The 23,617-nt window shown below is 44.4% G+C and overlaps 1 protein-coding gene across 1 annotated transcript in view; it reads left to right on the top strand.

Moving 5' to 3' along the window:
- The first annotated feature begins 1,116 nt into the window (after positions 1 to 1,116).
- RIMS1 (regulating synaptic membrane exocytosis 1) overlaps positions 1,117 to 23,617 on the top strand; it is a 319,714-nt gene continuing 297,213 nt past the window's right edge. The window contains 1 exon segment of the mRNA XM_032682385.1: positions 1,117 to 1,583. Coding sequence (XP_032538276.1) covers positions 1,420 to 1,583 — 164 coding nt within the window. The 5' untranslated portion in view covers positions 1,117 to 1,419.

The raw sequence follows: 23,617 nt of genomic DNA, 5'->3' as shown, positions 1-23,617 counted from the left end.
GGTTGTGCCCATCAGATGATCTCTTTAGAAACCAGAGCTCTTTCCATGCTATGACCTCAGCAGAAGTGTGACAGAGGTCGTGTCAGTGTGTGCTAGTGGTAGTTCACCTTTTTTTTGAAAGTATAGTTTTCTCTGTATTTTAGCTTTGCATTTTTAAGTAGCCTGAATGATTTCGTTCACTGATAGGCACATGTGTGAGCAGGGGACCCTTCAGAGCTATAGGCCAGCGGATTACATGCAGATCATCTCCTGTAGAGGAGAGTCACATGCATTACTGGCTCCCCAAAAAGAAGTTGCTCAGAGCTGGTAGATCAGAAATTGATATGAAAGCGATCTGTGTCTGGACATGACATCTTGTTTCATTGTGTGCTATCCCCTCGTTTGAGCAGCTGGCAATGTGACATGTTTCGTGGCCAGTTTTGGTGGCTCACAAAAGTTAAAGAAAGGGTGTGATAGATAAGATAGATAGATAGACAGATAGATAGATAGATAGACACCCCCATGGGAGATGTGTGGGGACCACGGCATTGGGTACCACTAATGCGGTGTAAGAAGCATATGAAGGAAAGCGCTGAAGAGTGGGACCCTCAGGAAGGGTGGTCGAGCGGTGAGAGAGCTGGCTTATGGCAAGGGGGCTGCAGCTGGGGCGAGCACGGCTCACGCCCGAGGGAGCAGTCCAAGGCTTCGCGGCGCCTCTGGCAGCCCCGCAGCAAGCCCGCACCCTCCCACGGGTGGCCCTGCCTTGGGCGAGCCGGCAGCCCTGGCGGGAACCCAGGCGAGCACCTGCGGTGAGGAAGCCTCGAGAACGTGAGGAGGATGGCGGTGCCGGGGCCCACGCCGCGCCCGTGCGGCCGCGGGACGAGCCCGGCGGTGGGGGGCGGCGGGGACAGGCGCGGCCGGTCCGGGTGCCCGGCGCGGGCAGGGGCAGCGGCGCCGCGCCTCGGACTCCGCCTCACCGGCACCGAGCTCCCCCTCCCTGCCTCGCTCCCTCCCTCCTCCAGCGCCAGGCTCGCAGCGGCGGAGCATCTCGGCGGCGGCGGCAGCACCCGCCCTTCCCGGCCGGCCGGCGGCGCGCACCGCCCCCCCGCTCCCGCACGCACCCGCCGGCGGCGATCCGAAGCCCTCCGCGCCACCGCACCCCCGCCCCGCACGCCCACCGCCGGGAGGATGGGCTGCGGGCGGCGGCGCGGCAGCCCCTGAGCTCCCCAAAGCCACGGAAACAAAGGGAGCGAGCAGCGGCAGCACCGGGCCGGGGTGGATGCAAGCAACCATGAAAGGCTGGGTCTCCGCCTCCTCCGCTGCTGCCAGAGAGCTGCCGGCTGCCGCTGCTCAGAGGACTACCCTGTGAAGGGGGCGGAGGAGAGGCTGGCTGGGTTCGCCGTGCAAAGGTAGAAGGTGTAAGGGAGAGGCGGAAAGAAAATGTCTTCTTCGGTGGGGCCCCGCGGCCCTCGCCCGCCCACGGTGCCCCCGCCGATGCAGGAGCTGCCCGACCTGAGCCACCTGACAGAGGAGGAGAGGAACATCATCATGGCAGTGATGGACCGGCAGAAAGAGGAGGAAGAAAAAGAAGAGGCCATGCTCAAGTAAGCAGACGCCAGTCATTCATTCATTCAGGCACTCATTCATGCGCCGATCGCCGGCGGGCGGAGCGGGCGCTGCCACAGCGAGAGCCGGCCGGTGCCCGGAGCCGGCCGACTTCGCCCTGCTCGGCGGGGCTGGCGCCGCGGAGCCCCGGTCCCGCTCCGCTCCCGGCCCGTAACTTCCTCCTCCCCCACCCCGGGCAGCTCCTCCCGAGGTAGCACCGCCGGAGGAGCCAGACACGGCGGGACGGAGCGGGACGGCGGCCCTCCCCGCCCCGAGGGAGCCGACAGCGCAGGGCGGGCGGAAACCCCGACATGGGGATGAGGGGCGAGGTGGGATTCCTTTGGGGTCCCCAAAACCCCGCCTCTGCCAGGAGGGGCCGCTGGGTGGGGTTTCCCTCCGTGCGGGAGCCTCCGCGGCTGCCGTGCTGCCCCCGCCTGGCTCGGCCCCCTCTGCCGCTCGCCGCGGGGCTGTGCCGGCTGTCCCCGGCCGCCGCCCGGCACACCCCCCGCGCCCCCAGTGCCGTGCAGTGTCGTGCCGCTGGCCCCGGCCCGCCTGCCGCCTGCTCCAGCGAGGGCAGCGGCGGGAAGCAGCGCGCCGTGGGGCAGCAGGGCGTTCGTAATTAGGAAATAGATGGAATTAGTCGCACTGCTCATTCCAGCGGGGAGGCAGGCGGGCGGGTGTGCGTGGTGGCGGGACGGCGGGGGAGTGGGTTTATCTCGCTGACGGCGGCACGGAGAGGGGTGCGGGGAACGCGGGGTGTGGGTAGGTGCCATGTTTGGAAAACAGATCCCCACAACCTCTTTTGAACCTTTTCTCTCTCACCCCCTCGTCCGTGCCAAATAGTGCGTGTGACCACATTTTCTATCCTCCTCCATCGATCGGAGGCTTCAAACGTAACGTTACTGAATCGCCTGCTTCGAACGATGACAATAGACAGATTGGAGCTGTGGCCTGTGGAGGAGAATCAGGGTTTCTCCTCTTCTGACTGCCCATCGGGCCTGTTCGCTCGGGGGGGGGGGGGGAAGTGGGAGAGGTGACAGGAACAGTGTGAGCCTCTGATGGCACCCAGACCCTCCTTGCCACGGGATCCTTACCTCACTGTCGCCGGATTGCATACACCTGTGCTCGGAGGGGATGCGCTGAAGGTGTGACGTGATCTGGGTGTTTCTTTTGGCTGCATCGGAAATACCCACTCGAGCGATGCAGGTGCCAGCTCTTCTCCACAGCTTTCTCTGCCCGATGGAGAGGCCAAACGCCTGCAGGCTCCCAACTTTGGCCCCGTGCACTGTGTGTGGTGAAGCTGGGAGAGCCTTTTAGTATATTGCTGTCCTTGTCCTTTCCTATGTGTGCTTGACTCTGAATTTTTAAGGGGCTACTAGACTTGATTGCAATGGTGAGTACTGAGGCCCAGCTGCTAGTGTTGTGTTATTGGCAAGGAGCTGTCCGGGAGCGTGGTGCTTGGATCTCAGAAGAGTTCAGTTCTGTTGCAGTTCATTGTGCTTGGGGTGTGGCTAGCTTTGGAGGTGGGGTGATTGGAATGCAAAATGTTTTGTGAAAAGGCATTTTTTTTAGTCAGTGTGGGGAAATGTAAGTGAAGGATTCCTCCTCAGTTTCTGTTTACCAGAAGAAAATTAAATAAAGCTCAGAGGCTCTAAAATACATGTATCCTTGTGTTCCTTGTCCTCCAGCACAGCTACTTCTCTGTAAATGTTTAGCTTTTATTCCATGAAGAAGATTACTGGTTCTGTGACAATGTTGTACAGGAATACTATAAATCTTACTGTCACTGCAAGAATTAACTTCTGTTGGTAGAGATGGTATTTTCTCAGTCCTATTCGTGTTAATATTGAATGGAGGGTAAATTTTCCTCCTTTTTCCCCTCCCTTCTGTTTTTCTTCTGCTCTTCTTTTGCATTGGTACTTTAGAATTCTGGACTGATAGTTCCTATTCTGCAAGATTATGGCAATCTTCAGCAGTTTTACTAAATCAATTTAGGACACTTTAAATATAAGTTTTATAAGAGATCAAAAATTGTGCTTTGTGAATTCAACTTGAAATTACTTTATATTATGTTCAAATATTTGTGATACCCAAACTTAAAAGTTTATTTCCCTACAAAAGTTCTTTCAAATCATGAGAGTAACGGTCTGGGGTTTCCACTGGCCTTAGAAATTGTGATTTTAAATAGATTTATAGATTTCTGTCTTTATTTAAAGAGCCAGAAATTAAGAGAAAATACATTGGAAAACTTACAAACGTATGTACTCACTTTAGCTATATCATTAGACTTAAAAAATCAGGTCACAGCAAATAGTTTTCTTGTGGGTTATGATTCGACCCTTACAGAAAGCCACTAGATTTTCTGAGATAATTTGGCTTTTCTATATGCTGAGTACTTACTTCCTTTTTGGGATAAGATTTTGACATACCTTTCCAGAGAGTAACTTTCTCAAGACTGGAATATCGACAAGAATTTACTGCCATAATTTTTTAAAGGTTTGTTGCAAATACACAATGGTGCTATCAGATGACACAGCCATATTATAAAAGTCAGATATCGTTACCATCCCTGTTATCTTCATTAAAAGATTTTCTGATTATCCAAATGTCTCAACAAAAGTGCCTCCAGTTTTCATTTAAAACCACCTGATGGAGAAATGTTTCCGTCTGTAACACCCACATGCAAATTGGTAATTTTCCCTGAAAGTGAAGCTGAGAATCGGTGCTGCAAACTAGGCTACCTTCAATCCTGGGCTGATCAGAGGCTGGATATGTGCTGTCTCATGAATCATAAGGGCTAAAAAGGGTGCAGCATTTCTCTCCTGTTCTGGATGTCCTGATGCCAATGAAAGTTCTAAAACAGTACTTGTAATTTTCCTTTCCAGCACTCCTCATAGGAGAAAACTGGAGGAAGAATTATTGGTTAAACAACTGTATTCTTCACATGGTCATCATAAAACTGTGGATCCAGGGGAATTTGAAGTGCTTCTGTGAGCAGACTGTATGAATTTCAGAAGTGTGGGCAACTAGGGTCGTTGGTAAAGAGGCTGTGTCCCTCTCCTCTGAGTCTGTACCTCTCTGTCTTCCTGATCCCTGTTTCTGAGCTAAAAGCCTTCTTGTAAACGCTCTCTGCCAGTTCATGCTGACATCAGCACGTACTGCAGTGTGCCAGCCTGCAAACAGGGCACTGTTACAGGGAGCAGGACTATGGACAGCGAGCTGCTTTCACTGCTTGCGCTGGAGAATGACAGAAGTGCAGTGCTTCGGTTTGAGACCACCTGCTCATCACTTCCCAGGAACTCCCCTATTTGTCAGTTTGTTGGCCTGTTGAGTTTCCTTCAGCAGTCTGGGGTTAACAGAGCTTGTCACCTCCTTAGGATAAAGGCACACAACTTGTACTGGCTAGTATTCCTTTTTCTAGGTATACTTGGTCAGTGGCAGAGACCTCATCCTCCCTGCACCCTTCTGATATCAGATTTCCCACTGCTGTGGGTGGTGTTTGCAGAAGGGGAACACTTTTCTATCCTATGACCTGTTGAATACCTTGGAACAATGAGCTGAGGAGTTTGGGCTTTTGTGAAGGTTCCTTCTTTTGCGAACAGGTGTACCTTGGCTTGAGGATCACTTATAATGTTAGCTGATTGCCTTGAAATTGCCTTCACAGCCAAAGACATGTTCTGCGTTCCTTCTGTAATAGAGGCAGTGCCACTAGGTACTCCTGAGACCATATGTATGCTTTCATGCAGTGAAGTGCAGTCCCAGTATGGCACTGAAGACTCAAATCCACATAAGCACTTCAGTGCTTGCCTGGCACTAAGTACAAACTGAGGCCCCTTGAAAGTAGTCCATAAAGTCTTTCCATAATGGTGCACTTGTTCCTCTGTGTCCAGGGCATATAGCACCAGAGCATGTGAATGCCTTGGCTGCTGAATTGCTTGCAGTCTGTCTTATAGCTAAACTTGTCTGAGAGTTGCAACTACGTAGTCATCTGCCTAAGTTCTCTGAAAGACCTGACATGACCTCTGCATTGCATATCGATGCTCAAAGTGCTGCTGTCACAGCAATGGCCGGTTTCCTAACGTGAAGGGGACAGGCAGTGTTACTGCTTCCAACTACCTTAGGCTATTAATCTGGTGGTTAGAAAGTGATTATCTATGCCCAGTACACTTACCAACTTGAAGAAATCGTGTCCTAGACAAGTGCTGTTGCATGATAATTTTGTGGAAACCGTTTGGATTCCCAAAACATATGGGCCCAGGAGCATAACTCAATGTCAAACCCAATAGGAAGAGCTTTCCTTGAAGAGGAGCTGCCTTGCTCTCCTGCTGAGTGCTTCGGGTTACACAGGGCTATTAATGGAGCCTTTTTTTAAAAGAGTTAGAGAAATTTAAAAGGTCTGGGAGTAGGAAGCAAGTCCTCCATCTCCTCCAGTCTTGGGGCTTCAGAGCTTTGTGGTTTGTTCCTCTGTGGTTGGGAGAGCATCGCCTTCCTCCATGCCACGCCTTTGACAGCAGCATGGAGAGCAGGCTGTTGAGTAGGTGGGGCTTTACCATGGTAGATTCAACTCTCATCCACGCTTGTTTTCCTGTTTCACACTGACTGCAAGATTTTGTGCGTATCTCTGAAGACTGTAGTCTCTATCAGCTCTTTTAACTGGAACTTGGCCTTCGACACCCAAGCTTCCACTGTTCCTATATGAGTAAATGTTTGCATAGGGCAGTAGTAAAATGTGCCATGGCCTCCTCTGCAGACTAATTCACATCGGAGGCATTTTTTGCTGTTTTACTTGGTAGATACTCCTGTAGCTGGAAGGGAAGAAGTTCATGTTGAGTGGCTGATGTCTAGCCTGAAGTCCAGATGTTGCCCAACAGGTGACTGATGTGACTAAAAAATTTTGAAGAAGCATGAGAGGGTAAGTTTTCAATGAGACTGAAGAGAGAAACAAACCATCATTCGCAAAAATGGGGGGGGAAATTAAAGGAAAAATAGTTTAAAAGTTTAAAGTGTACATTCAAACACTAGATAGCCTGAGACAACTATATTGTTTATGGGCATAAAGTGCCTTGAAGTGAAACAACCACAGTTAATATGCAGCAAATTTCAATCATAGACAAATCACAGAATTGTATATGTGTATATACTTAGGATGAAGTTTGTTTATATGTAGTTGCGTGCTTTATCTCCTTGAGTTAGTCAAGTACTAAGTGTAAACTATGGCAGCTGGGAACACAGCTAGTTGAGTTCCATTCAAATTTTGGTCAGAAATTAGAAGGTGATTCCTAATTACCATGGCTTTCATTTGCTGGAGCAAATTTAAGTGGGGCCAAAAGCTCTTACTGCACTTCTGATAGGATTTTAAAAGACTATGAGATTGTTGGCCGAGGTAGTGGCAATAGTACGAAAGTTAACTCACACATGGGAGGTTCTTTGTAGTTTTATAACTCTATTTGAGTAGCTTCAGTAGACAGGGTAGCAGGTACTTGAAACCTTCCCAACTCAAGAGTTATCTCAAGATTTTTCATGGCAGTTACTAATTAGGGAGAAGTTGATCCTAACACCCTATTTTGACTCTCTAGTATGCTACACATACTTGATTTTAGTAGAACTCAGGTCTTTTAAATTAACAGGGATATTGCAGCTGCTCACATTTCAGGGCTGCCAAATCCTGAAGTCACTTGCAATTGGTGAGAATATCTATTTCAGTGTTTACAAGATAACCCCTATATAATTTCCTGTGGGCACCTGGAAGCTTCCAGCCTGCACTACTTATTGCCTAATTGAAATTTAACCAATTGACCAGGAGGCTAGTGCTCTTAACCAGTTTCCTAGAGACAATTTTTTTCCTTCTTCCTTTCTACCACTTGGACTACACCTAACATTGTCAGAAAACGTTGAATTCTGCTCAAATCACAGTGGCAGCTGCTGCCACCCTCATTTTGTATAGTACTTATGTGCAACATAGGGAAGTAGGGTTCCCAGACCTTCTTAGCCTGTATGCTGTAAATCCTCTGGTGATAATTGCCCTTCCATAAACAGTAGGGAAGGAAGAGGTAGGATCATTCTTTCTCCTTTCTGGTGAAACTGGGCCACTTTGCAGAAATAAAAGCAAGAGTCAAGAGGCCATCATGAAGAAGTCTATCTTCATCTTATCTTCAAGATAAAGGATCTAAAGCTTGTCTTAAATCCCACTGAGAAACAGCAGAGGAATTGAGTTCTGGGAACTGGTTGTGCAGTTGGCACAAAGGAATTAAAGGATAAAATAGATAAACAATAGCAAGATTCTCTCCTCTGATTCAGACTACCTCTTACTTATTCTTTCCATGGTCACATGAATCTGACTTTCTGTGCAGTGGAGCAGGAGGAATGGAGGCTGCTGCTTGAGAGCCTTTGTTTCTTCCTTTGTACTTATAGGAGTTTGGAACCACCATGTTTCAGACCCTGTGGTGGTGCAGGGAGCAGAGTGCAGGTTGCTTACTATGTGCATGAGTGTTTCAAGCCCCTAGAATCACCTAGACAGATTGTTCAAATATTGTGTTGCCCCTCTCCCTGGCAGTGCAAATGCTGATACTGATACTTGAATGTAAAAATCCATGGTGAAACAATTTTACTCCTGGAGGACTGTAGGAGCCTGGAGATTGTCTAGTCCAACCCCCTACTTGTAGCAGGTAGCCCAGGACCGTGTGCAGGTGGCTTTTGACTATCTCCAAGGATAGAGACTCCACAGCCTCCCTGGACAGCTTTTGCAGTGTTCACCTACCCTCACAGTAAAAAGTGTTTCCTGTCGTTCAGATGGAACCTCCTGTGTTTCAGTTTGTGTCCGTTGCTTCTGGTCCTGTTACTGGGCTCCTCTGGGAAGAGTTTGGCTCTGTCTTCTTTAGTCCTTACCACTGGGGATCTATACACGTTAAGATCCTTCTGAGCCTTCTTTCCTCAGACTGAACAACCTCACAGCCTTTCCTCGTGTCATGTTCTTGAGTCTCTTAGCTGTCTTTATGGCTCCTTGCTGCACTGGCTCCAGCACATCTTTCTTGTACCAAGGAGCCCAGAAGTAGATTTAACATCCAGATGTGGCTTAACCAGTGCTGCAGCAGAGAGCAAAGATCACCTCTTTCAATCTGCTGGCAATGCTTTTGCAGTGCAGCCCAGGATGGCATTGGCCTTCTTTGCTGCAAGCGTACATTGCTGGTTCATGCTCAACTTGGTGTGGACCAGGAATTCTCAGTTGCCTCTTTGCAGAACTTCTTTCCAGCTGGTTGGCCCCCATCATGTACTGCTGCATGGGATTATTCTTTTTTTGCAGGACTTGGCATGTCCTTATGCGGAATGTTTTAAAGCTTATAAGAGAGACCAGTATCTAACATGTTCTCAAATAATTGAAAGGGAGGATTGCTTGCAGTCATTGCTTCTGGCCCCTTTCTCTTTGCTGTCCAAGGCCTTTGCTCAGAGAGGAAGGGAGAGAATTGAACAGTGCAGAAACTGTTGTGGTCTTTTGTCCAATGGAAACATCAGAAAAGATTTAGCAACATCTGAGTCTTCAAATTTTCATCAGAGGGTAGGTGTGGCCATAAATGTGTTCTAATAAAGGAGACAACTTGTGGTGACGTCGGAATTGCAAGGAGTGTTTTCATGACTTTCAGGGAATTTCAGAGAATTGATAGTGTTTTTTTCACAGAAAGGTGGACCGAGTAGTCTAAGGAGACTACTATATACAGTTAAAGTGTATTCACAACTGCACACAGTCATGCAGCAAGGCAATTATGAGACAGCTGTTGACTGTTCTACTGAGTGCCCATCTCACCACCAAGGGAGGAGCAGAAGACTGTCAGCAGACAATAGCAGATTGATAGGCATTTTCTTAAAAGCTATAGAAGAACAGAAGGTGATAGGGGATGACAGGCAGTAGTAACCATCCCTACCGTGTTCTATACATGGACTTCAGATTGGCATATGTTGAACTTTTGGAAGCTCTGAGCTGCAAACCGTTGTCCAGAGCTCTTTTCTGACCCCCGTTTAAGTGGTTTTATTGAAATGCACAGGGCATTATCTCTGTGCATGCGTCTTCCCACATGATTCTCCACTTGATACAAGAAGCTGCCGAAGCTTCATTCCTGGCTTTGTCTGACATTGCACTAATACTTTCTGACTAAGAAGTCTGTCATTCTCCAAATTCATAGTCATTATCTGTGCCCTGCAGAAGGGTGAAGACAAAGACTGGGTGAAAGAACATAATCTCTGCGCAGAAACTTTTCAAAGTACAGAGTTGTTATAAACCTTATCTTAAAAGGAATTATGCAGAAGAGGCTTCTTCTCTAGAGAGGGATGGTAGTGTCCTGTTGTTTATTTTTCTGGAAAACAGCAGAGAGAGAACAACATTAAAAGAGGTTTGCAATTCTCAGTCTTGTCAATACCCTTTTATTTCTGACGACTCATACGAAGAATTTTTTGCATCCTTGGATAGGAAAGCAACTAACAAAGACGTAATGTGCTTCCTTCATCAAGCAGTTACTAAGCATTTTAAGACTTGAGCTTAATGCCTTAAACAAAAGACTGTTTAAAAATACTGCTGCCCTTGTGTTTAGGCTTGTAGGGATACAGGCATTATTGAAGGTGGAAAATGACAAAACTGAAATTCTATTTTAGGTTGCCAGTAGTTAGAGACAATTATAATTTCTAGCCTGTTTTACCTTCTCCTTCACTCTACCCATGGTGACCGATGCATTTGTCTTCTCCCCTGGGCCTACGAGTTTTAATTAATAGATGCTGACATGCAATTACGTTTTGGGGGAAAAAGCTTGGGTATCTATAGTCTTGCTTTAGTTCCCAGCAGTGATAAAACAAGTAAGAAAATCTTATGCCATCCATTACAAGCACAGAGTGGTTTCATTCTGCTTTTTGGAAATACTTGCATAAATTTACAATTACTGGAATGATTTACACCTTACCAGGTCTGTATGATTTACCTCAGTCAAATTCATGTATTGGATCTGTAAGGATGCAGATACTTTTTAAGATCTCTGCATCTGCCAAGAGTTACAATTGTTTTATCCCTTCTTTTATACTTCATAGATATGGTTAGATATTATGCAATGTTTCTGGTGTTTCCTAGTTATGGAGTCTAGAGGCAGTAAATGTTAGAGTTATTTTTGGTATTCACAACAAGCAGTAGAAAATATACCACTATAGTTTTGATTTAATAGTTTCTTAGGTAAGACAATTGATAGGATAACATTGTAATTCTATGTACTTATAACTGAAGTAATCATCCTCAAAATTTGGTTGTATGTCAGCTACTTATGTCCAGAGAGAGTTTTAAACAAGAAAGCCATGTTCCAAATATGGTTTTCGGCACTTTTACAAGTGCACTTTTACAAGTGCACTTTTACTAGCAAGAAGAGCTAGTTGCAATTTTCAGAATAATGACATACACAAAACCACTCATACTTGCCACTTCAGAGGCATGAAGCGACATGGCATGATGAATAGCCATTTCCAGGCAGTTCTAGATTGAATTAGAACACCTATGTGGGCACTAATTTCTGGGTTTGTTCACATCAAATGTGTCTCATTTTCAGTCTCAGGACTTTATGCACTTTGCTTATGTTAATACCATTGAAGATAGAGGAATGCATCTATCTGTATATGGGGATTTTTCAGATATCTGTAATAAAAATTTGTAGTGTTTGAGATCTCCTAATGTCTTTAATCTCTGTCTTTACTATATTAAGCGCTCCTGGAATCACTGAAGGTCGGTATATGCCCTGAGAGTTGCTTTTTGTTCAGGGGTGAACCTAGCAGATAAAGCTACACTTTTTAGTGATGACAGTGGTGGATCTAGGAAATCAACTGTTTCAAAATTTGAGGATCTGGGGTGTAACCTAAGAATAATTTTCTATGTATTTTGGGCATTAGATAAACATTAGATTCTGATTAGAATGGTTGTTTAAATGCCTTGCATGAAAATGCAGTTATTTACTTTAAGACCCTTAATAAAGAGCTATTTTTTAAAACTTTGTTATGTGAAATTCATGAGGACATTTCTCATGAATGGAACAGAGCCCAACCACACTATTTTAGTGTAAGTCCTATTATATTGCAGAGAAAAAGCAAGAAACAGAGCACTCTGTTTGTTCTGAAAATTGCTAATGAAAGTCTTCACATGCTTGAATGACCTAAGTGTGAAGTGTCTTCTCAAGTGTTTCTCTTGGTTACCGATACTGCACACTGTGAGTTGTTCAAAGTATTTAAGTATCCAAAACTCTGTCTCCATCTTATGCTACCAGGTCTGATAAAAGATGCTACATTTTTTGCAAACCTTGTTTGGCCTATGAGCTAGAGCACATTAAAAATTTTGTAGCCACTACTCATGAAGGCTTTATCTGCATTTTGTTAAAATATATATTACTTCTAGAGTCTTTCAATATACTGTGAAGGGTTCAAAACATATGCATAAACTAGGATTTTGTAATACTTATATTGATACATCATCCTCTTTCCAGATATTTAGAAAACCTGCAATCCTATACTATGCAAACAATTCAAAGTTTTGGCTGTGGACTATTTGCATCTGTGTGTATTAATCACATTAAAATATTCTACAGATCGAATTTTTTAGTAATAGGACTTTTAAGAGAAATGACAATGAAGCAGTTTATGTAAGAAAAGGCCATTTGGGAACTGGGTGGTTGAATATGTTTAGTTGTGTTTGGAGCCATAATCTGTTAGTGTAACTGTTTTCTTTTGGCAATTCAGTTGGCCTTGGGAAAAGCATCAAGAGCTATGCAAAACCAGATGTAATAGCTGTCTGAGCTTTCTGATCTCTTGTCTTTACATGATTTCTTTACTTGCATGTTCTAAGAAAGCAGAGTAATTTTTCCTTTATATTTATTATTCCCTAGGTTTTTAATTAGCCTTTCATATAAAGTTATTTTCAAAATAAAGTCATTACACTTTGGTGTCACGGAGTATCTATTGTAGTAGTTAGGTTTGGCCGATAGAAAAGCACACACACACACACAAGGAGTTGAGACAAGAGCTGTCTGCCGTGTCAGCACAGCAGCATCCTTTATTGGGACAGCTAGCCCACATTTTCCCACACACTCTCTGTAAATAACATAATTTCTACAAAACACCAGCACTATACACCTGCACCATGAACACAGCCAACATTCTTGTCCTTTTACATTTTATCCTCCCTAAACCTACTTATCACCTTTCCAGTTAACTCACATCTTTTCGAGGCTGTGCTGTTCATGGGAATGGTTAATCAGCTTCTCTGCTGTCACGGGAACGGTCTTATGCCATCCAATATATTATGTTCATCTAGGGGTTCAACCTCTAAGGGCTTCGCGGGCCTTCCGCTTCCCCCCACACTTTAGCGTATTTGTAGTCTTACCTTTAGAATCATTTTGACATTTGACATCAGGAGACTAACTTTTGTACTGATTACATGATATTGCACAGATACAGACGAAAAAATGTGAAAGCTGGAACAGTAAAAGCATGTGAAAAATCCATGAGAGTTTTGGTTACTATAGGTGGTAAGTCTCCTTGGTACTGTTATTTATGGCAAAAACTATGACATTGCTTGACAAACTTCAGCTGTACAGTTTACCAGTCTGTTGGCCATGTGTTTTCAGCTATAGGAAGGCTGATGGAGTGCATGGAGCATGAGGCTAGGCATTTAAGAAGAAAGGACAGAATTTATGAGGGCTCTAGATCATCCTAGTTTAACTCTATTGATTTTGGCCCAGGGTGCTACCTGCAAAGTGTCAGGATAATGAGTTTGCACTTTATGGATGAGAGTTAGAAGAGGTTTTATATGTGTATATGTATGTACCTGTGCCTAAGAATATGGAACCAGGCTGTACAGAAATATGTACAAGTTGTTTTATAGATGTTAATTGCAACATTATGTTGCTTAGCGTTGCTGAAAACATGCAGAGTGCATTGGTGAAAGTTGTTCAGGAGATGAAAATTAGGAACAATTTTGCCTGCAGTCATATCAGAGGGACAAGTGACACAGTTCCTGCCATGGACCAGCAAAACACTGTAATGCTGTGGTCCTGTGCCTCTCCTAAGTTTGATTAACTGTGGTGACTTTCTGCCTTGGAACAAGTGTCACTGCAAGCACATCTGTTAACTGGAATAAGACTGAAGTGTTGTTCAGTCTGTTTAAATGGGATACATCCGTATAAGTCTTGAATTTTGCAGAATGAAGACGTTTTTCTCAAATGCATCCAGTAATTGTTCAATTACTACATAGAAAGTAAACTTAAGAAGAGTGAAACCAAAGCATCGCTACCCACATTTCTGAAAAAAAAGCACCCCAGTTTATTTATCACTGTTCGAAAGTGTTTGTGTATTTTTTTAATTACTTTGTGGTCTTCATACCCCTAATTTCATGCAGTCTTAATTGTGTATTTTGTTTTCCTTTGCTTTCTCCAAAAAGCTGTTTTTCAATACACTCATAGAAAGGAACTGTATTTACTCAAAGCTGGAAATTGCAGAATTATATGGATTGATTCTGCCGGTGTACATGTAAAAAGTGTGTAAATTCCTTTGAGATTAAATGCACAGTACATTTTTCTTGTATTTCAGAGCAAAATTAGATATCGACTTTTTAATGAGAAATCTATTCTGAGAATATAGAACACCACTAATATATTATGATTCTTGTATTTTGTGTTTTTAGATGATTTGATATTGGTGGTAGTTTTTAAATTTAGAAGTTCTCACTTTTATAGGCAAAATACCTTCATAATTTATTTTGCAAAGTTTTTTTTTTTTTTTTTAACTACATTAGCTTAAAGCAAAACATCACCCCTTAAAAAAGTTTTATTCTAAAAATTATGACGCTCACCATAAAATAACTGTCAACCAGAGCTGTCTGGACTTGACTGACCAGGGATTCAGCAGGAATTTACAGATATGTTCACTTGTAACATCCCTTTTTCTAGTGGGGATGTTTCCAGTTCTAAGCTTGTCTCTATCTGAACAGGTTTAAATAGTCCGTGTAGAAAGTAGCTGGGGAGTTCTGGTTGCATGGCCAGTGAGTCAGTGCTCTGTCTTTCTATCAGCCAAGGTGATCCAATTCTTTCTTTCTGGATATTTATTCTGTATGGCATCAAAAGTAAAAAAGCTGAGGTTTCCATGAGGTAAAGTAAAATTAATGACATGAACAACATGAGGGAAGAATCTTGAGGAGAATAGCAGCAACAGGAGTACTTCCTGTTGTGGAGGAGGTTTGCCCTCTTATTTTTTACAGAGTTTGTAGTTAGGAGTGCTTTCAGCTCTCCCCTTGGTGAATTAATGGTCAAGTGTGCTTTTTTTCTGTCTGCATTTAAGCGTTTGCCATATTTCTCTGAAATCAAGACCTTTACAGAGTGATTCATGTTTTTTGTCACATTCTGTTGGATTACTGCAACATTTGCAATCCCATTTTACATGGGATTACCCTTGAAGCATTGTGTTGATCTCATACTGTGCGTTTTTGCTTTTCCCTCTGCTTCCTATTGCATGTATTTAATCTTAAAGCAGAGCTTTCCTTCCTGTGTACTGGTAGGAGAATGGAGGTCAGCTGAGACCACAGAGGAAAGCCTTCCTAAAGCAGAAAAGACAGGGAACTTTCACATGTAGCTTTAGTGAACAGGCCCTAAATTTGAGAGCTTTCCATGAAAGCCAAAGTTTGATGAACTTTCTGTGAGGGCAACTCGCTCGTTATGTGAAAGTTGCAGAGGTGGAAAGGAACTAATCTTTCTCGCAATTTACTTAATGGTGTGAAATACTAGGTGTTAAAATTTGAAGACAGGCACTTGCATGGCTGGCATTCATAAATAAAGCAAGAAAATCAATAAGTGACTTCGGCAACTGCCACCCTTTTGACTTCTTTGTCAGAGGCCAAGAACTGAATGAACAAGAAAATTAAAAGTGTTTTCCCTGAAGGAAAAGGAAAAGTACATTTTCCTCCAGGCTAAAGCTGAGGCCACAGAGAGTACAGGAAAGCTTTTATTGCTGTGTGCTGTGCTGGATTCACTCTGGCTGGATGCCAGGTGCCCACCAAAGCTGCTCTGTCTTTCCCCTCCTTAGATGGACAGGGGAGATAAAATATAACAAAAGGCTTGTGGATCCAGCCAAGGGCAGGGAGAAATCACTCACCAGTTACTGTCAAAAGCAAGACAGACTCAACTTGGGGAAATTAATTTAATTTATTGCAAATCAAAATCAGAGTAGGCTAACGAGAAATAAACCCAAATCTTAAAATACCTTCTCCCTATCCTTCCCTTCTTCTCGGGCTCAACTTTTCACTCTTGATTTTCCTTATCTCCTCTCCCAGAGGAGCACTGGGGGTTGGGGAATGGGGGCTACAGTCAGTTTGTCACACGTTGTCTCTGCCACTCCTTTCTCCTCAATGGAGGACTCCTCGCACTCTTCCCCTGCTCCAGTATGAGTCCCTCCACAGGAGACAGTCCTCCACAAACTTCTCCAACAAGAGTCCTTCCCAAAGGCTGCAGTTCTTCATGAACTGCTCCAGCACGAGTCTCTTCCAAACGGTAGAGTCCTTCAGGATCAGACTGCTCCAGCTTGGGTCCCTCATGGGGTCACAAGTCCTGCCAACAAACCCATGTCAGCGTGGGCTCCACTTTTCACAGGGCCACAGGTATTGCCAAGAGCCTGTTCCTGCATGGGCTTCCCACAGGGTCACAGCCTCCTTTGGGTATCTACCTGTTAACCAATGTGAAACCCATCTACAAGAAGGGTCAGAAGGAGGATCTGCGGAACTACAGGCCTATCAGCCTGACCTCAGTGCTGGGGAAGACAACCAGGGAATCAGGCCCAGCCAGAAGGGGGTTTAGGAAAGGCAGGTCCTGCTTGACCAACCTGATCTCCTTAAATGATCAGGTGACATGCCTAGTGGATGAGGGAAAGGTTGTGGATGTAGTTACCTGGACTTCAGTAAAGCCTTTGATACTGACTTCCCCTGGACAAGCTAGCAGCCCACAGCCTGGACAAGTGCACTCTTCACTGGGTTAAAACCTGGCTGGATGGCCAGGCCCAGAGAGTGGTGGTGAATGGTGCTGCATCCAGCTGGTGGCTGGTCACTAGTGGTCTTCCTCAGGGCTCAGTGTTGGGGCCAGTCCTGCTTAATGTCTTTATCCATGGTCTGGAGGAGGGATTGAGTGCACCCTCAGTAAGTTTGAAGACAACACCAAGTTGGTCAGGAGTGTTGATCTCCTGGAGGATGGGAAGTCTCTGCAGGGGAATCTGGACAGGCTGGATTAACGGGCCAGGGCCAACAGTGCGAGGGTCAACAAGGCAAAGTGCCGGATCCTGCACTTGGGTCACAACAATCCCATGCAACACTGCAGACTGGGGGAAGAGTGGGTGGAAAGATACCTGGCAAAAAAGGACCTGGGGCCAGCGCTGGTCAACAGACATCTGAATATGAGCCAGCAGTGTGCCCAGGCGGACAAGAAGTCAATGGCATCCTGTGCTGTATCAAGAATAGTGTGGCCAGCAGGACTAGGGCAGTGATTGTCCCCCTGTACTCAGCACTGGTGAGGCTGCACCTCAGGTGCTGTGTCCAGTTCTGGGCCCTTCACTTCAAGAAAGACATTGAAGTGCTGGAGTGTGTCCAGAGGAAGGCAGTGAAGCTGGTGAAGGGTCTGGAGAGAAAGTTGTATGAGGAGTGGCTGAGTGAGCTGGGGTTGTTTAGCCTGGAGGAAAGGAGGCTCAGGGGAGACCTCATCACTCTCTACAACTACCTAAAAGGAGGTTGTAGTGAGGTGGAAATCGGCCTCTTCTGCCAGGGAACTAGTGACGGAACAAAAGGAAACAGCCTCAAGCTGCCCCAAGGCAGGTTCAGGTTGGACATCAGAAAGAATTTCTTCACTGAAAGACCAGTTAAACATTGGAATGGGCTGCCTGGGGAAGTGGTTGAGTCACCATCTGGGGAAGTGTTCAAGAAATGACTGTGTTGCATTTAGTGCTAGGGTTTAATTGACAGGGGGGTGTTTGTTCAAAGATTGGACTCAATGATCTTGGTGATCTTTTCCAACCCTAATGATTCTCTGATTCTATTATTATCCCAGCAGCTATACCACCATCACTGATGAGCTTGGTCTTGGCAGATGGCAGGTCCATCTTGGGAGGCAGCTGGTGTTGGCTGTGTTGAACATGGGGGAAGCTTCTAGCACCTTCTCACAGGAGCCACTCTGTAGATCCCCTGCTACCAAAACCTTATAATGCAAACCCAATGCAGTTACCATTGTTCATTGGAGTCTAGCAGTCTGCAGGGTTTTTTATACTATGAAGTTTTGCCTTTCTTATTTGATATCAAAATGTTTGTCCTTCAGTGAGCTACATCCCAGGGTTATCAGCCTCGATTTTTATTAGTTCCCAAAATACGTTTTGTTACCTTTTTTAAGCCTGAAAAGTACTACTAGTGTCTGTTCACTAGAAGACCATTTAAATTGTGCCCTATACTGGTATGGTCCTTCCCAGCTGAATTCAGAAACAGTTTACAAAGGTGCATGTGTCTTTATCTCATAATATATTTTCCATTAAGGCTTTCAACTTTCCTTACTTTCCAGATGTTTAAATCATGGTGGTTATGTGGATGTATGTTACATATGTATCTTACCTTATATACATGGTACCTAGTACATCAGAGTTCAGTCTGTAATATTTTAGGAATATGTGCAGTTTTTCCTTTTCCTCATTCCAGATGTTATAATTATGTTTTCATAAAGTAAAATCTTAGCCAAATAAAGGTGAGTTAAAGAGCCATTCTGAACATATTAAATTGCATTTCTGTTTAAGATGAGCTTCCTGCAAAACTTCCTGTTCAGTAAAAATGTCATTCTTAGTTCATAAAAAGTTGCTGAGAGGACAAACTGCATTCGATGTTTAGCGATATAAAGCACTGTCCAGTGATGACTGAGGGTATGTCTGTGCTGTCCCCAGAGGTGTGGTGACAACATAGAAGCTGTGCTAGTGTCTGCCAGGAGGGGATTTTGTTGTCTAAACACAAGTGTCAGCTAGTATTTGAGATGTCCAGTGGTGCTCCTCCTTGATTTCAGGAGTGAGGAATGGGTGGGAAGCCAGTCACTATTTTAAACCAGGTTTTGCAGCTGTGGGCAGCAGGGAGAGGAGGGAGCCCAGGAGCAGGCTGTGGTTTCTGTAGCTGACCAGCATGGAGCTTCCTTGAGCACATCCTGGGTAAATATTTCCTCTGCTGGAAGTGGTCCCCAGGCCCTCTGGGTTTCATTGCTGAACACAGACAGCAATGGCAAAGGTTTTAGCCCAGTCAGCGATTATGACTGTGTTTTCAGAGCTGTGTAGCAGCATGCCACTTTCTTCAGATCCCTCCTGTGTGATTTTTCAGGTCGCTATCCTTCCTTTGGGGATCTTTCATTTCTCAAATAATATTATGGCTGTTGAGGTAAGAGCATATTTCCTTCCATATGAGAAGCAGTACCATTTGAATGTGAATTATCATTAAACTGCCATTAGTGAAACTGAGATACTTTTTTGATAAAATCCCTATTTTATTTTATTAAACTTAAGCTTCATGTTAGCTAAGGTATTTTAAATGCTCTCACAAGGTAACCACCAGATTAATGAGAAAAGACTGCAAAATAGTCAGCATTTTACATTGTGCTGGCAAGGCTATTCACTAGAAAAGCTGTGGTTGCTTAGTTGCAGTGGGAGAGGAGAAATTAGGAGAGAGGATGAGATGGCAGGGTATGGCCTTGTGAGGGACAGCAGGAAAGGGGAAAGCACATGGCAAGTGAGTGGAAATCTGTAAGAATGTACATGTCCCTTAAAGCATAAAAAGTTGGACTCAGAGGGCATTACAGGAAGGGCTCTGGGGATCAGAGAGAGGTGGAATATATGATAGGAGGGAGATGTGAGGGGAAGGCTGGAATTAATTGGGATGGGAGTCTGGAAGTAGGCTGTGAGTGATGCAGCTGCCTATTTGTCTAGTACAGAACAAGCGTAAAATAGCACTTCTGCACACTGAGAATTGGGTAATGAAAAGTGATGGATTCTTTGGTAGCAGACCTGAGACTTGCTTATTTATGTGTCTGTTTCACTTTGGAGTTGAACTGGAGATGGTTAAGCTCACAAATCAGGAGGTGAACATTTATTTTCAGTGGGATAATAAATAAATTAGAAGGCAAGTAGAAAACACAAAGATTCAGAAATGCTCAGAGTGTAAGCCAGCCTCATGACTGCGAAGGGTCTGAGTCATTAGGTTCAGACACTTGGGGTTTGGCAGAGCTGCTTTCACAGATCTCAGCAGGCTTGGATAGTACAGCAGGAGCATCCGGAAACATAGGGTAGCTTGACTGAAGAAGGAAATGCACACCTCGGTTCATTTGAATTCAATGTTCCCAGAAAATCAGCATTTTATAGTAGTTAGATAATACTTTGGCTGCCCATAACCTTCTCAGTGAAAGGTAGATCCATGTAAGAGGTCTAGTCTGGTTTAAAAAGGGGGTGGTTAGGTTTCCTTGTTTGTAGCAGAGGACTTGGAAACCCAGCCCAACCACAACTTTGAGTTCCTAAACCTGATCGTAGTAATCCACATTATTATTTTTCAAAACAATTTGCTGTGTTAATTCAGTCTCTGAATTTTGGGGCTTTTATGGTTTTGAATACTTGGAATTTGCTTTAATCTTTTTATTTATAAGTAGAATGCTTCCTCTGTTTAGAAAAGAGCTCCTGCTGTCACAGGAACTGTATGATGGAGGGTTGTAGAAATGCCCCACACCAGGAGTTTATCTTCCTAACAGAGCAAGCAGAGAGAAAGGAGATGAGGTTTAAAGAGCACAAGTAGATCAGCTGTTAGGCAGCTCTAAATGTTTTGTTAGTCTCAGAGTTTATAGGCAGAGTGCCACATCCCCTGCATTTGTCCAGCCTTGTCATCTCAAACCTGAATATTGGAGGTTGTGTGCATGTACATATTAGTCTGTGGAGGCTTGGTGCCTGAGGGAATGGTGTGTGTTTTTGTTTTTAATTAAGGGTGGCATCTCTGCTTTTTTGGGTGGGCAAAGAATGGAGTGAAAAGGAATTGGCTAAATGGACAGAAAAAGGAGTAAAGAACATTGATGTTTGAAGTGAGGATGCAAATATTGCTAAAAGACTGAGCAGGTAAGAATAAAGGTGAATAACTGGGGCCAAAGAGATCGCTGTACAGTAGAGATCTTAATCAAAATCATATAAAGTGCTCTGAATGTGTAAAGGTCCCTGCTTTGCTGAATCAGCGGCTGCTCTTGGCTCGAAAAACTCCCTGGTACTTTTCTGTAGTTTTTCCCCAGTACTGCACTCTGGAGGGTAGGGATAATTCTTTGGTCACCAGGCAGTGTGTGAAGGTCTTCCTGGTGTGTGTGTGTGGCTATGCATATGCATATCATATATAGTAGTTTGGGAGACAGCATTAGGAAGCTTTGCTCCAGTTTTTAAGATAAAACACATAGGTGCATAATCTCATAGGCTGCATAGTGTATTTGGGATGAGCAAGTATGATGTTAGGCAGTCTTATTTTACTCCCTCTTTGGTACGGGCCTGATTGGATGCTTCTAGCATTGATCCCACCATCTGGAACATCTGGCTGTTCCTCTCTTCATTTTCACTGGTGGTACGATGGGAAGGGAGGGGAGAGAGGAAACAGCATCTAAATCCTATAGAGGTGGCAGAGAAGTCTCTGCCTTGATCCTGCACTGTGTGATCCATTCTCTGAAACAGCTGGAAAGGGGAAGAGGAGCATTTCCAGCTCTTTATTGCCTTTTTTCCCCCAGTGTAGACGACCTCATTTGGCTAGAGTATGGATTTTATTTCACAATTGAAGATTGTCACAAATTAACATTGTGGTTAACACAGAACTAAACCTTAACTTTTCTGGGCTGGTCTAGCTTTTTATTTTCTAGATGTTGGAGAAAGTAGTAATATTTCCAAAGTGATGAAAAACAGATAAGTAGTAGTTATATTGTGTAGCCAGAAGATGGATATGAAAGAGGCAAAGTATATCAGTGCTACATTTGGGAGGGCTGACTGCAGGAGACAGTCTTGCACTAAACTTAAGTTTTGGCTGTTTTGGATGACCTTAAGGATTGAAGGATTGCCCTTTAATGTGGAAGAGGTGTCTGTCCCAGTGTGCTTGATAAGGGATGCATAATGAAATCTCGAACTGGAATACATGTAACCATGTCTTCACGGCTACACAAGAAAATGCTACTCTTCATAGACTGCTGCTGACCACAAATGTGCACACTAAGAGGCAGCAGCCCATACCCCCCAAAAAACCGTTACTCCTGTATATATAATATTGATTAGACCCAACAAAACCCAATCAAACAAAAAAAAAAAAAAGGAGAAGATAGGGGAGAGGGAGAGATATAAAAGTAAGTTAATCTTCTGGGAAAGAAGGTTGAGGGACCTAGGACATCTTGAGGGTTGTACTAAGAAAAGAAGGAAAGGGATGGGTATTTCTAATCTGTGATAGGCTGTGGCTTGGGAGTGACAATTTTGTATTTCTTACCCACATTACAGAATAAGCACTTCAATAGAAACAATATTTTGACATCAGCTACTTCATTTATCAGTGATATCTTGCTCTGTACCAATATGTGTCTACTAATTTTGAATTTGTAATTTCAAGAAGTCAAGATATGGGAATAATGCTAGGACTACTCACATATCTTGGAATCATAGAATCATAGAACATGAAATGGCTTGGGTTGGAAGGGACCTTAAAGATCATCAAGTTCCAAGCTCCTTGCTGTGGACAGGGACACCTTCCACTAGACTGGGTTGCTCAAAGCCCTGTCCAATCTGGTCCTGAACACTTCCAAGGATGGGGCATCCACAACTTGTCTGGTCAACCTGTGCCAGTGCTTCACCACCCTCACAATAAAGAATTTCTTCCTACCATCTAATCTAAACCTACTTTCTTTCAATTTGAACCCATTCCCCCTTGTCCTGTCATGACATGCTCTTGTAAAAAGTCCCTTTCCTGTTTTCTTGTAGGCTCCCCTTTGGATACTGGAAGACTGCAATTAGATCACCCCAAAGCCTTCTCTTTTCCAGGCTGAACAGTCTCAATTCTCCTGGCCTTTCCTCGAAGGAGAGATGCTCCATCCTTTTAATCAACTTTCTCTGGACTCACTCCAACAGGTCGATGTCCTTCCTGGGGATCCCAGAGCTGGATGCAGCAGTCAAGGTGGGGTTCTCAAGAGCAGAGTACAATCACCTCCCTTGACCTGCTGGCCACGCTGCTTTTGATGCAGCCCAGGATACAATTGGCTTTCTAGGATGCAAGTACACATTGCCAGCTCATGACCAGCCTCTCATCCACCAGCAATCCTAAGTCCTTCTCAACAGGGCTGTTCTCAATCTCTTCATCCTGCAGCCTGTATTGATACCACAGGTTGCCCTGACCCAGGTGCAGCACCTTGCACTTGGTCTTGTTAAACCTTTTGAGCTTCCCATGGGCCCACTTCTTGAGCTTGCCCAGGTCACTCTGGATAGCATCCCATCCTACAGGTGTGTCAACCTCACCACTTATCTTGGTGTCATCTGCAAATATGCTGAGGGTGCACTCGATCCCTTTGTCTATGTCATTAATGAAGATATTAAATAACAATAGTTCCAATCGTGACCCCTGAGGGACACCATTTGTCACTGATGTCCATCAGGATGGTCATTCATCGCAAGAGCAAGGTGATACTAGTCTTCTGAAAACATATATGTTTTTCTTTCATTTAATTAATGTTAAATACCTGAAAGGTAGCAGCCCTTGATATTGAGTTGTCTAACCACAACTGATAAGCAATAACTGGAGAGTGTGCAGGGATCCAGCAGTTCTGAAGGGGTCACTTTAAGACAATTTAATGATTCGTTTCCCACACCTTGAGTACTTTTGGTGGAACTTTGAGGGTAGAGATTTGCCAGAAGTGCAAACTGTGATGGTCTTTTGCTAATTCAGCTGCTTGTTTGCCAGAAATTACAATCAAGAATATCTGATTTTTTG

Source organism: Chiroxiphia lanceolata, chromosome 3, assembly GCF_009829145.1.
Source record: "Chiroxiphia lanceolata isolate bChiLan1 chromosome 3, bChiLan1.pri, whole genome shotgun sequence".
NCBI lineage: Eukaryota > Metazoa > Chordata > Aves > Passeriformes > Pipridae > Chiroxiphia > Chiroxiphia lanceolata.
Note: the sequence above shows the minus strand (reverse complement) of the source record. Positions and strands in the feature narration are given on the sequence as shown.